Source organism: Brassica rapa, chromosome A02 (assembly GCF_000309985.2).
Source record: "Brassica rapa cultivar Chiifu-401-42 chromosome A02, CAAS_Brap_v3.01, whole genome shotgun sequence".
NCBI lineage: Eukaryota > Viridiplantae > Streptophyta > Magnoliopsida > Brassicales > Brassicaceae > Brassica > Brassica rapa.
The window spans coordinates 3,180,377-3,192,523 of record NC_024796.2 but is presented as its reverse complement, the minus strand read 5'-3'; the positions used below and the strand labels follow the sequence as shown (position 1 = coordinate 3,192,523).

The following is a 12,147-nucleotide window of genomic DNA, read 5'->3' as shown; positions in this document are numbered from 1 at the left end:
CGACTGAAGAAGCTGATCATAGGATTCAAACATGTCACGGATCACAAAGGTCAGACTATAGCATCTGTTTTACTAGAATGCTTGGTTGAATGGGGAATTGAGAGGGTCTTTTGTGTTACTGTTGACAATGCAACTGCGAATACTTCAGCATTAAGGAAGTTTCAGAGTGCATTTGCATTAGTTTCTGATCAGTCTCTAGTTTTATATGGTGAATTCTTGCATATGAGATGTAGTGCTCATATTATAAACCTGATTGTGAGGGATGGAATGGCTGAAATAGATCAGAATGTGGCTGCTATCAGAAATGCTGTCTCGTATGTTAGATCGCATACAAATAGGTTGAGGTCTTTTGAGCTTAAGGTTGACTCGGGTAAGATATCAAGAGGAAGCTTGCCTTTGGATGTCAAGACAAGGTGGAATTCAACATACCTGATGTTGACAACAGCTCAGAAGTTCAAGGTGGCCTTTGACAAGATGGTGGCAGAAGACAAGCTCTACAACGACTATTTCTGTGAGATAGAAGCTGGTTCTAAAAGGATTGGTCCTCCTGAGCATAAAGATTGGAATGCAGTCGAGAAATTGTGCAGGTTTCTGATGATCTTCTACAACTCAACCTTGGTGGTATCAGCTTCAACTTCCCTTAACTCTCATAAGTGTTACGAAGAGGTGGTCACCATTGCGACAAATCTGATGTCACTCATCAACAGCTATGATCCTGAGTTGAAGTCCAAGGCAACAGAAATGTTGAAAAAATTCGACAAGTATTGGGACGGTCTCAAGAATTTGAACAAGATGCTGATGGTTGCAACTGTCTTTGATCCGAGCAAGAAGTTGGAGCTTGTGAAGTTGTGCTTAGAGGAGTTGTATGGAAATGACACAGTCGAGTATAATGAGATGTTCGACTCTTTGATCAGTGTCTTGAGAAGTTTGTTCAAGGAATACAGTACAAGATTAGGTGGCGGTACTGATCCAGATGACCAATCATCTCAGCCTAACAAAACGTCAGAGTCTTCTCGAGAGCAGGCTATTGAAAGAATGGAGATAGTTGATGATTGTGTTGGCTACAAGCGGATTGATGTTAGGTACAATCTTTGATACATTTTTATACATTTTCTTCTATGCAATAACCTTTTAAATATTTTCTATACATTTTCTATAGGTACAAACAGAAGCTGAATGAGATTGGGGTTAGAGAGAAAAGAGATGAGTTAGAAACATACCTCAGAGAAAGTGTGGAAAACCCGGATTTGATGATTGGAATGGAGTATGATGTTCTGTCGTACTGGAGAACGAACTCAGCCAGGTTTCCAGTGTTATCAGAGATTGCTCGAGATGTTTTGGCGATGCAGGTTTCTTCAGTTGCTTCAGAGAGTGCATTCAGCACTAGTGGGAGGATGCTTGAACCACATAGGAGCTGTCTTACACACTATATGGTTGAAGTTCTAATGTGTTCAGAACAGTGGATGAAACAAGATCTGCAGATGGAGTCAAGACTGCCTTCAAATGCACAAGTTCTCGAAGATCTTGCGGATGATGACAGACTCGAAAGAGGTAACACTGATCACTCTTATTCTCTTACTATTTATGTCAACGTATCAGAGTAAAATGAGATGTTCGAGTCACTCTTATTCGCTTTGAGTTCATGAATGAACAATTTTACTTATATTTTGCAGAGAATGGAGATGCAACAGTCTTGGAGTAAGGGTTCTACAAGAAGATTGTCTTTTGTGTTTGGAATTTGAGCAAATTGAAGTTGTTTCTTTAGTACTTTTTATGCTTTTGAATTCGTTGGATGTAAGGTTTTCGTTTTAAGTTCAAACTTATGTGTGTTTGATTTTGGATTATGTGTTTTTGGTTTCGGATTTATGAGTTATTTAAGTTATTTTCGGTTCTTTGACGTCTACTTTGGTTACTTTGGATACAAGAAAACCGAACTCGAACATGATCCATTTATATATCGGTTTTACATGGATCTTGATCAGCTGCACCGAACCGGTCCGAACCCGATGGGTTCCGAACCGATACCATACTGGAAAGTTAAAAATACCGAATGGGACTTTTAAGCTTCAATCCGAATAACCGAAATCCACAATAACCGAACCGAACCCGAACGGTGTACCGAACGCCCAGGCCTAGGGTGGGGTTTTAGAATTAGAGTTTAAAATTTTATAAAAAATAAAAACTAAAATAAAAAATAAAAATTTTAAAAACAGTTTCAAAAAGTATTTTTAAATTATAAAAATAAAATTTGAAAAAAATAAAAAAAAAATTTCAAAAAAAAAATTATAAAAATTTCGAATCTGAAAACATATAATCTGAAACTATATATATTTTTTTTTTCATTTTTATTTTATTTTATTTATTTTTATTTAATTTTTATTTGTTTATTTAATTTTAAACCAAGGGTATTAGGGATATTTTACCCTTTAATGAATGTCATTTTTGTGACTTTCTCCTTCTAGTGCTATTTTTGAGACATAAACTTCAAAATGTGCTATTATTGACAATTGCCCTATTATTAATGATCTAATGGTATAAAATAAATAACGTGTGTACGTAACGCAGCTTTTTTTTTTTTTTTTTTTTTTTTTTACGTAACGCAGCTTTGGTCAACACTTCCATATTTAAGAGAGTAAAATACTAACACCCAATAATTCTCGTAATACTATTAGTTATCAAAACACACACGTAGTAACGTCTGTCTACCCATGTCTTCTATTTTCAAACCTGAATTTATTTTTATTTTGAAAATATAAACATTCATCTTATACGCAAAATGAATCCATAATACACACCATCTTAGACCAGATTATTTCCTGGGTCGGATATGAAATAGTAAGAACTGGTGAAATTGTACATGATAAGAAATTTCAATCGCCTCTTTTGAGTCTACTACTGTTACTACATTATCCAGGGGAGACTTCCAAGACTGAGAACGTGAAGTGCGGTCATGGCTCTTAAGACAAGAGAGGACTCAACGAATTAGAGGCTGTAGTAGAGTTACGCCTCCAGCAATCGCATCTGCAAATACTCCTAGATCCTTCCACAACCCGTAGTGATCTCCTCGTGTGAAGCTTGATGTTCACCAGCTTTCCTGCCATCTGTCATTACAACAAGAACATCAATCTTTTCTCAATCTAAGATTTTTTGACATTGCAGTACATGCAAACAGCATCCTCTGGGAGGTACATACCATTCTCCATGTCAAATCCTCTGGACCTAGTGGCTGAGCAGGACTCGAATATACGAAATGCCGCGAGTACTGGAAAAATATGAAAATAACCATACTCCTTAGAAGATATATAGAGATCCACCAATGCGTGTAAGGAAAACTATGAACGTTGGTTCGTGTCATTTGGAAAGATAGGACTTACTTGAGCAAGGCTACTCTGGAATTTCTTGACTTGGGATGGTACAAAGCTTCTCAGATGATTGACAAGCCACCCTGGTTGTATTGCATCACTAGAAGAAACAATCACAGCCACCTGAGAGGAATAAATAAATAAATGTGAGCCAAGAAAATTGTGAATGCCAATGTAATAGTTTTTTCTTTCTTTGACATATACCTTCTTGTAATCAAGTATTCCTTCGAAAGGAAGTTCCAACTCGTCACTGACTATAACAGGTATACAGCCACTAACTATGGCATCGAACAATCTCGCCGAGGATGGTGTGTCACCAGCAGGACACAAACAGAATAAAGATCTGCTAGAAAGGCAGACACAGTTAGAAAAAAAAACTGTATCGCAACCAAACGGTTAGGAAGCAACCTAGTGCTTACCTACGCATGCCTACTTGAGCTGCTATTTTGCCTCCCTCTCCGGCAGTCCCCTCAATGATGATTACATCCTTAACACCACTTAGCTCTGCACCAAGCTTGGCACGTATTTTACCTCCCTAAGACAGCATTTCAAATAGCCAAATCATGAGAGACAAATTTTAAGATAAGGTAGAAGATTGGCATGACTCTTACAGCATTCCTCTTAAGCCGCCCTCGGAAGAAAAGAAGAGTGGTCCTCTTTGGTGCACTTTCTGACAAGCATTTGTCATCACATCTATCAACATTGGGAACATAAGGAAGAATCAGGTCTTTCTCAAGTGAGACTTGCCCAGGCTTATACCTACAAGACCAAAGTTCAAAACAGAATCAACAATGTACACCTAGGAGAGCAGACTACATGACTAAGAAGATCTGGAGTCACCAGTTCCCAGTGGAGTCCATATCAGGTAAAAGCCAGATTGCGTTCTTCACAAATTTGCGGACAGTCTTAAAAGACCAGGGATGGTGAATAGGAAAGATATGATCCCTTCCCTCAGATCTTTTCCAAGCAGGCTGATCAGTTACCCACTTCACAGCTTCCTACACTCACAAAACTAACTTTCTAACTAAAACGGAAGCTTAGCTCTCTAATGTAAAAAACATATAACAATCAAAGCTCACTCACACCCTATAGAGTGCTTTGCACTGCTGCTTCTCCAACAAGAAGAAGCTGATCGTAGTGAAAAACGGAACGTAGAAAAAATCAGCTTCATGCTGCTGATGAACCCTCACCACACTCTTCAAACGCCTCTCGGACTCAGGAGAGATCAGATCAGCCCATAACCAATAATCAACAGAGTGCTGCATTATACACAAATGAATGAGAAACAATTAAACAAAGCCTGATCACAAAGTGTAGGGCTCAAATTCAATCAATCGTCTATCAAAATCATTAAAGCTTTCTACTTTTATCTCTCTCTCGTGCTTGTTTTCAACAAAGTCTCAAGACTTTAAGGATCTAAAGTAGTCAATCAAGTAGCTAATTCAATCAATCGTCTATCAAAATCATTAAAGCTTTCTTCTTTTATCTCTCTCTGACTCTCTCGTGTGATTGTTTTCAACAAAGTCTCAGACTTTAAGTAGTTACCTGCTCGATAAGGCGATGGACAGGGCTACCGTTAGAAGTGGCGTTCGAAGTCTCTTTGTAAGTATTGCGAAACAGCCAGAGGAGATCGAAAGTGAACTTCTTTGGCATCTCGTACACGTAGACCTTAACCGGAAACCCGATTGGATAAACCGGGTCTTCGATCAACAATCGATTCTCTCTTTCGAACACCTTCTCATCGAGTTTTTTAAGATCATCGTCATCGCTCTCGCCATGTACAGTGTCGTCTCTAATTGAGAGCTTCGGGGCCTTGTGGATCAGGAATTGCTCAAGGGAGGCGACGAAGGACGTTTCTGTTCGGTCGGATTTGTTTGGATTGGAGATGGAAGGGCGGGAGGAGGAAGAGAAGGTGTAGAGGATGACGAGTAGAGAGATTGAGAAGAGGAGAAGCGTGAAGATTAGAGTTTTCGATCTGGGTCTGTGGGGAGTGTGATGACGTTGATTCCCAACCATTGCGAGATCGGATTCCTCTATACGAGTTCGATTACTAACTTCTGTTACTCGGCCAACGAAGAAGACGACGAGACTGTTCATTTCGGTTTTTGATTTCTGATTTTTGGTTTGGTTTGGTTTATTTGGGATTAAGAAATTAGATTGGACCGGGTGGATTGAACTCATTGATTGTGTGGGTCTAAATGAGATAGCCCTTTATCAGGCCCACGAGGTTAGTGTTAGTGGGACTTAGATTTTTATAGAGTTTGTTGATTTTAAAAGTTGAGAGATTTGTTAAATTTGGAAAGAGATGTAGAGAATTTTGTATGTTGTGAAAATCTATGAAAATAAAGTAATGTAATGATTCTAAGAATTCAAGGTAAACATGTAGTATTCTCAAAATCTTAATTTGTGAGTTAAAATGATAAGAATTTAACTCCCAATAACACTTACTTTAATAGATTTGTAGAATCATTAAAATTTAAACTTTTTGAATAACAAATGATTTTGTATAGAATTATAGAATCATCAAACCAATAACAATAGATTTTAATGAGAATATGAGAATCTATAAACCAATAACACTAGATTTAGACTCATTATAAATCTCATCCCCACTAACACGTACCCCTAAAAGAAAGCAAGATCAATAACGTTCCCAGGACCTCTTTTCCTCTCCTTTTTTCAATTTTCATAACCATGAATTTTTCTAATAATAACTGCAATTACAAAAAAAAATTGTCACTGGTTTAGAATTATAGAAATAGTTTAATTCATTAGATTATATATCTATATTTAGTATTACTTCTTGTTTTTTATTATGTGTAACATGGATTCCACTTGTCATCTTACTTCTCGTCTGACGTGATAAATAAGGTGTGTTATTTCAATCATTCGCCATTGTTATTGGCAGTTCAAGGAAAAAAAATTAAGGTGAATGTATTTGATAAAAAAAAGAAGGTGAATGTAAAAACCACGAGCTCCAACCAAGGAAAGCAAAAAATGGGGGAGAAGCAAGAAGCTTAGATGCTGCTGGAGTCACGACCAAAGATAAAGCGTCGAACCCAGTCAGAGACTACAAGCGACCTTGTGCGCCAGCTCACCAGCTTGCTTGCGTAAACCGAGTACCACAGCCACTGGCTGCTGTGACCAATGGAGACCCAATCCCCAGGCAGTTCAGCTGCTGTCTGTTCCCCTCCAAGCGGAGCAAACGATCCAAAATGTCTGTACCTAAACGGCTGGAACCGGTGTCGACCTTCTCCTCTGAACCTCAATGGTCCCTCTGGCTTCTTCTCACATTTCTCCATTTTGTTGAAGCACTTTGCAAGGTACTTCCCTTGTTGTGATGCAACCTGTTAATATAATCAAGATTCAGAACGAGAGATACAACATTTGAGTACAATACTGTGTCTAGTAGAAGAAGCTTTACCTGTGCAGTAGCTGGAAGATTCTTCATTTGAGTATCAACTTCTGAGAGAGCTTGCTTAAACGTTTCGATGCTGAGCTCTGTGTTATCGCCATTCGCACTCTTGAGCAAGTTTGCAATGTTTCTAAGTTTCTTCTTCTTCAAGTAAAGCTCCACTTGAGGGTACCTCTGGCATATGTCTTTCACCACACCTTTGAACTCTTTCTTGTTCAATGTTCCTGTCTCTCCCTTCTGCTTTACCGAATATTGCAGCTATATCTTCCTGACAAACATAACCAAACATTAAACTCTGACAAGTCACTCATCGTTTGATACATGACACAAGGAAATACATATAGAAGTAGGGCTGAATTTTGAACCAAACCAAACCGAAATGTTTCGTTGGTTCGGTTGGATTCAGTGGGACTTTTTAAAAAAGTTCAGTTTCTAATCGGTTACTTCGATTTTTTTTTTAACTAAAAACAATAATAACCAAACTATACCAAAAACTCGAACCAAACTAGCCAGTTTTCAAACAGAAATAACCGAACTAACTGAATTAAACAAAATTTATCCAAAATTTGAACACAACTAAACCAAAATATAACCAACTAAACGAACTAACAAAATACTGAACTGAACCAAATCGAACTTTATTTCTGGTTAATTTGGTAAAATTTATGTTGAACCAACCCACAAGCCTATATAGAAGTGTTGAAACGTTACCATGACTCTACGTTGGTTGATGGTTGCAGTGTCACCTAAAGCATAGACACTGTCACATCCCTCCACTCTAAGCCATTCATCAGTTGCCAAGACACGTCTCTGACCCTGTAACACATATACTCAGTAATCCACTTAGATGGACAAGAACCAAATGATTTGATTATAGTCAAGCTCGATATGAAGTCTAACCTGACCAATCTGATGCATAAAGTCCTTGATAACAGGACGTGAACCAATACCTGTCGACCACACAACCATACCATAAGGCTCAGACACAACTTCACCACTTCCCCTTTCCTTTGTAGATATCTCATCAGCAGTCACTCCAACAACCATAGACTTCGTCTTCAAATCAATACCGTCTCTCTGGAACTTCTCCTCAGCAAAAGCAGTGATCCTCTTGTCAAACATGTTGAGAATGTGGTCGCCTGCTTCGAGAAGAGTGATTCTCGTGAACTCTTGCACCTTTGGGTATATCTTAGCCACATCCTCGACCAAGAAGTCATGTAGCTCAGCTGAGAACTCGACACCGGTTGGTCCTCCACCGACCACAACGAAGTGAAGAATCTTTTTCCTCTCTTCTTCGGTTAGATCAGGAAGAGACGCTCTCTCGAAACAGTTTATGACTGAGCGACGGATCTTGAGAGCATCGTCTGCTTCCTTGAGGAAATGGGCGTGCTCCTCAACTCCAGGGGTGTTGAATGTGTTAGGCTTGGCTCCAACCGCTACGACTAGAATGTCGTAGTCCATGTCAAACTCTGTTGTGCCTTTGAGGCTTGTGCTATCCTTTGACTTGCAATGGATCTTCTTGTTGGATGGATCGATCTTGACACACTCTGCCTCTGTGTACTCAAATCCTTTCTGAGATAGATTAGCACAGAATCAGACAAAAACATGAAAATGTAATGAAATATAAGAGTAGAATAACATATAAATATTAACTGTAAAATAAAAAGTGAATAAAAATTAGTTTATAAAAATGATAAAATATCTTAATTGAATTTTATATTATTATAATTTAGATACAAATAAACCACTACAAAAATATGTTTTTCTAAATAAAAATTATTTGTAAGTTTATAAAAATATTAAATGATTAATAAATATTTTTCGAACCTACCTTGCGCATAAGGCCACGGATGGGTTCAACAATGCTACGAGCTTCAACGGTGCCGTTGGTGACACTTGGCAAGAGAGGCGTGAAGAGGAAAAAGTTGCGAGGAGAGACAACTTGAACGTCGTAGTTAGGGTTGTTGAAGTGGCTCAAGAAGCTGTAGCCGCTCCAGCCACTCCCGAGAACAACCACCTTCTTCTTCTTGATTTCTTGGCCATCTGCTGTTAATGTACGCTTCGATGGACTCGAGTCTGAATACACTAGTAGACCGCCACCGCTGGAGAAAAAAAAGACATGATACGACAAAGGTCAGAGAGAGATGACAAAGACAGAAAAAATCATAAGATGTTATGAAAACCAGATCTAATGAACCAGTCAAAGTATATTTATACACGTTTATAAGAGCTAAACGAGGTGTGTAAATAATATATATAGGAAGAAAGAAGAATGGAATGGTGAAGCACATGTAAAGGAAACTAAAGGAGAGACCTGCAGGTACTGAGAAGAAGAAGCTTGGAAGCAGAAGGGTAAGCCTTGAAGAAGCTGTAAGCTCTCTTGCAGAAGCTACGGGTACTCATGATGATTATGACGAATGTTTCTGCAAATTTCTCAGCCTCCAAAATAAATATAAACTTTGGAAAAGAGGCTACCAATGTGAATAAGCAGAACTGGAAACTATAAAACCCTACGTTTTTAAAAAGTAGAGAGGCTAAAGCAAAGAAAGGAAAGACGGTGAGGTTTTTAGGAAAATTGGAGTAATGCCCAAGTAAATAAGGAATATATCATTTAATATTATTCTCGTTTAACTCCTCCAAAATATGGAAGGACATGTTTTTTTTTAGGTTTGACTTTTCTTAAACTTGAATAGTCGCGACATTTTATATGTAGTTCAATGCCTACATCTACTACGTTCAGTATAATAACAGCACATCAATCTGAGTATCTGACATTAGCACAATGTTCGTTACTGATACTAGTTGGAACATGAAACCAAACAAAAGAGGCTCAGACTCATTAACTTCAATCCTTGCAAATAATGGTACAAGTAAGTGATCAAAAGGCTTTTCATTTCACAATCAAAGCTTGAAAAAAATTCCCAGATGAAGGCAAGAGATATGGTTTCAAGTGTAACGCTGATGCATCTACAAGAAGCTCTATCCATGCCCCTCAACGACCCAAAGTGTATGTTAGATTAGTGAATAACATCGAAAATGGATATAAGATTAGTATGATGTGAATTAACGCTGCTCCTTAACGACCCGAAAGAGATTAGTGAACACAATAACTTTTAAAAAAACCCCAACTAGGAATATAGAAGATGCAAACATATGTTTTATAATACATCCAAAAGACAAAAAAAAAAGAACAAGTTCCCAAAAGAAAAAAACACAACGTTTTCAGTGAAGCGGAGAATACCCTTCTGGTGCTTGCTGCTCTGACTGCGACGGTTGTGGTGGTTGCTCAGCTTCAACCTTTTCCTTTGTCTTCTGTCCAACCTCTCCAGCCGCTTTAGCAACTCTGTTGAACGCTCCTGCCGCCCAGCTCACACCCGTTAACACAAAGCGGTTTTTCATCACGGCGGTTCCCGCGCTGCTCACCGTCTGTTCCGCTGTCGCAAAGGCAGACTTGGTTCTCTCTGTGACTTGGAAGCTTTGGTCCACACCTTTGATCTTCTCGGTCACCAAGCTTGTACCCGCTGTGATTTTTTGGCTTAGACCGATTTTTTGGTCTATGGAAGCAACACCTGCGGTTGCGGTTGAAGTGAAACCGAGTTTCTCGTCAAAAGCCTTTGCTTTGCCGACGGCGTCTTTACCGAGGATGAAACCCTTTGCTAACATGGTGCTCACAACATCTTCTGCCTTCTGAACTACTGATTCCGCGACGCCCCCGCCACCGCTCTGTGTTTCCTGACAAATGAACACATATTAAAACTTTAGAGATTGCTGTTTAGACAGTCTGCTGTTACTAAAGAGTGTTAAAGATCGACTCAAGAGAGGTTTACATTTATGCAAGTTATTACAAATAATCAATGATTTATAAGTAACCAAACATCAACGGAAATGATTTCTGGCTCCTAATAAATGGAAAAAAAAAAATCATATCTATAATTAGATACGCTCAAGATGGAAAACCTTACAGCATGAGGGGCAGCAGGTGGAGTGTAGTTAGGAGCCATCTCAATGACGACGGACTGATCGGCAATACTTGCACCCTGAAAAACATCCCTAGTTGTTAGTATGATGATTGCAATTACTAGTGTTCAAGTTTTTGAAAGTTATAAAAAAAAAAACTAAGTTTACTTGTAGTTATCTACTCCAGATACATAATGGGTTCCATCAGGACAAAAAAAGTGGAAGTAATTCTTGAGAATAAAGCTAACAGTCATACTGAACTTAGCATATATATGTACTAGTTGAATGTATAATAAGGGGGAATAAGAGTGAACCCACTGATAAGAGCACAGCGGTCTCTGCTCCTTGAGGATCTTTGAATGTCACATAGGCACTATGCTCATCACTGCTAGTTAAAAAGAAAACAAAAGAAGCTTGGAGTAAATATAACATTAGGAGAAAACTTATCTAACGCTCCATTCCTTTCAAATGGCTTTTGATTTCACCATCACTTACTCAAACAAGAAACAACAACAGAAAGAAAAGAAAAAAACAAAAAGAAGCTATAGGGAATAAGCTAATTACTAACCCTTGGATGTCAATGCTTTCAACTTCACCGGAGAAAGAGAAGAACTCTTTGATATCATGCTCCGTTGCTCCTGAGGAGAGATTCCCAACTTTTACTGATCTTATCTGTCAACTCATCACCAAGATTAAAAAGGGTTAAGATACATTAATGAAAACAATCAAATAAGTGTTTGATGAAACTCTCTGCATCCAAGTATATATATAACCGATCAAAAGTTCCATATAATGACAAAGAAGCCTAGATTGACTGTGATCTTCACATTAATTAAACAACATAAAAAGAAGAGAACATCAACATAAATGGCAGTTAAACATTCTAAAAGTCAGATGATTTGTTTCCACAACCAAACTGAGTGAAAGCTAACTGCTAATCTCAACATCGTTCGTCAAACAAATTCACAAAACGGGAATCAAAATCATCTAACGGAATCAATCTAGAGTTCCCATACACAGATCAACACCGATAGATACACAAATCAATCATCATCGAATTAGCAAATAGCAGCAACCAAAATCAAGAACAAACCGCCATTGATGTTGTTGATCTTCGTAGCTGGGGAAGAGAAGTGGTGATTGCTTTGTAACGCAGATTCAAGAGAAAACGCACTTCGAGATTGATGTGTATAGAGGACAAGGGGAAGCGCGTCTTGAAATGCCTTTTCTATGACACTTCACGTGTGTGGGGGTTGCGTTACGCCGATTAAACCTATTTTAGTAATTTTAATCCTCTTAATGGGCCCTTGTCTTAACAAAACGGGCTTTATATTCATCGCACTGGGCTTCATTGAAATTGACAGCGCGGCGCAGCCGGCCAACTCATTTTGTACGTATTAATAAATGTTCCCT

At 38.4% G+C, this 12,147-nt stretch overlaps 3 protein-coding genes across 3 annotated transcripts; all 3 read right to left on the bottom strand.

Annotated features, from left to right (window-relative positions):
- Positions 1-2,718: 2,718 nt before the first annotated feature.
- On the bottom strand, positions 2,719-5,575 carry LOC103851071 (probable arabinosyltransferase ARAD1). Its single transcript, XM_009127897.3, has 9 exons — positions 4,908-5,575; positions 4,448-4,621; positions 4,203-4,360; positions 3,974-4,121; positions 3,782-3,897; positions 3,567-3,705; positions 3,375-3,485; positions 3,194-3,262; positions 2,719-3,101 (listed from the first exon to the last, which is right to left on the bottom strand). Exons 1-9 carry the CDS (start codon positions 5,541-5,543, stop codon positions 2,958-2,960), a joined length of 1,695 nt encoding a protein of 564 aa, XP_009126145.2. The 5' UTR covers positions 5,544-5,575; the 3' UTR covers positions 2,719-2,957.
- A 702-nt stretch (positions 5,576-6,277) lies between these two features.
- LOC103851247 (external alternative NAD(P)H-ubiquinone oxidoreductase B4, mitochondrial-like) lies at positions 6,278-9,577 on the bottom strand. The gene is given in 7 exon segments (XM_018656528.2): positions 6,278-6,709; positions 6,787-7,009; positions 7,011-7,045; positions 7,489-7,593; positions 7,678-8,349; positions 8,609-8,879; positions 9,092-9,577. Coding segments are annotated over 7 exon segments (1,725 nt in total). The 5' UTR covers positions 9,181-9,577; the 3' UTR covers positions 6,278-6,379.
- Positions 9,578-9,831: 254 nt separating this feature from the next.
- LOC103851070 (binding partner of ACD11 1) lies at positions 9,832-11,999 on the bottom strand. The gene is made up of 5 exons (XM_009127896.2): positions 11,828-11,999; positions 11,303-11,406; positions 11,053-11,119; positions 10,740-10,814; positions 9,832-10,509 (listed from the first exon to the last, which is right to left on the bottom strand). The coding sequence occupies exons 1-5, from the start codon at positions 11,831-11,833 to the stop codon at positions 10,000-10,002; spliced, it is 762 nt and encodes a 253-aa protein (XP_009126144.2). The 5' UTR covers positions 11,834-11,999; the 3' UTR covers positions 9,832-9,999.
- Between the last annotated feature and the right edge of the window lie 148 nt (positions 12,000-12,147).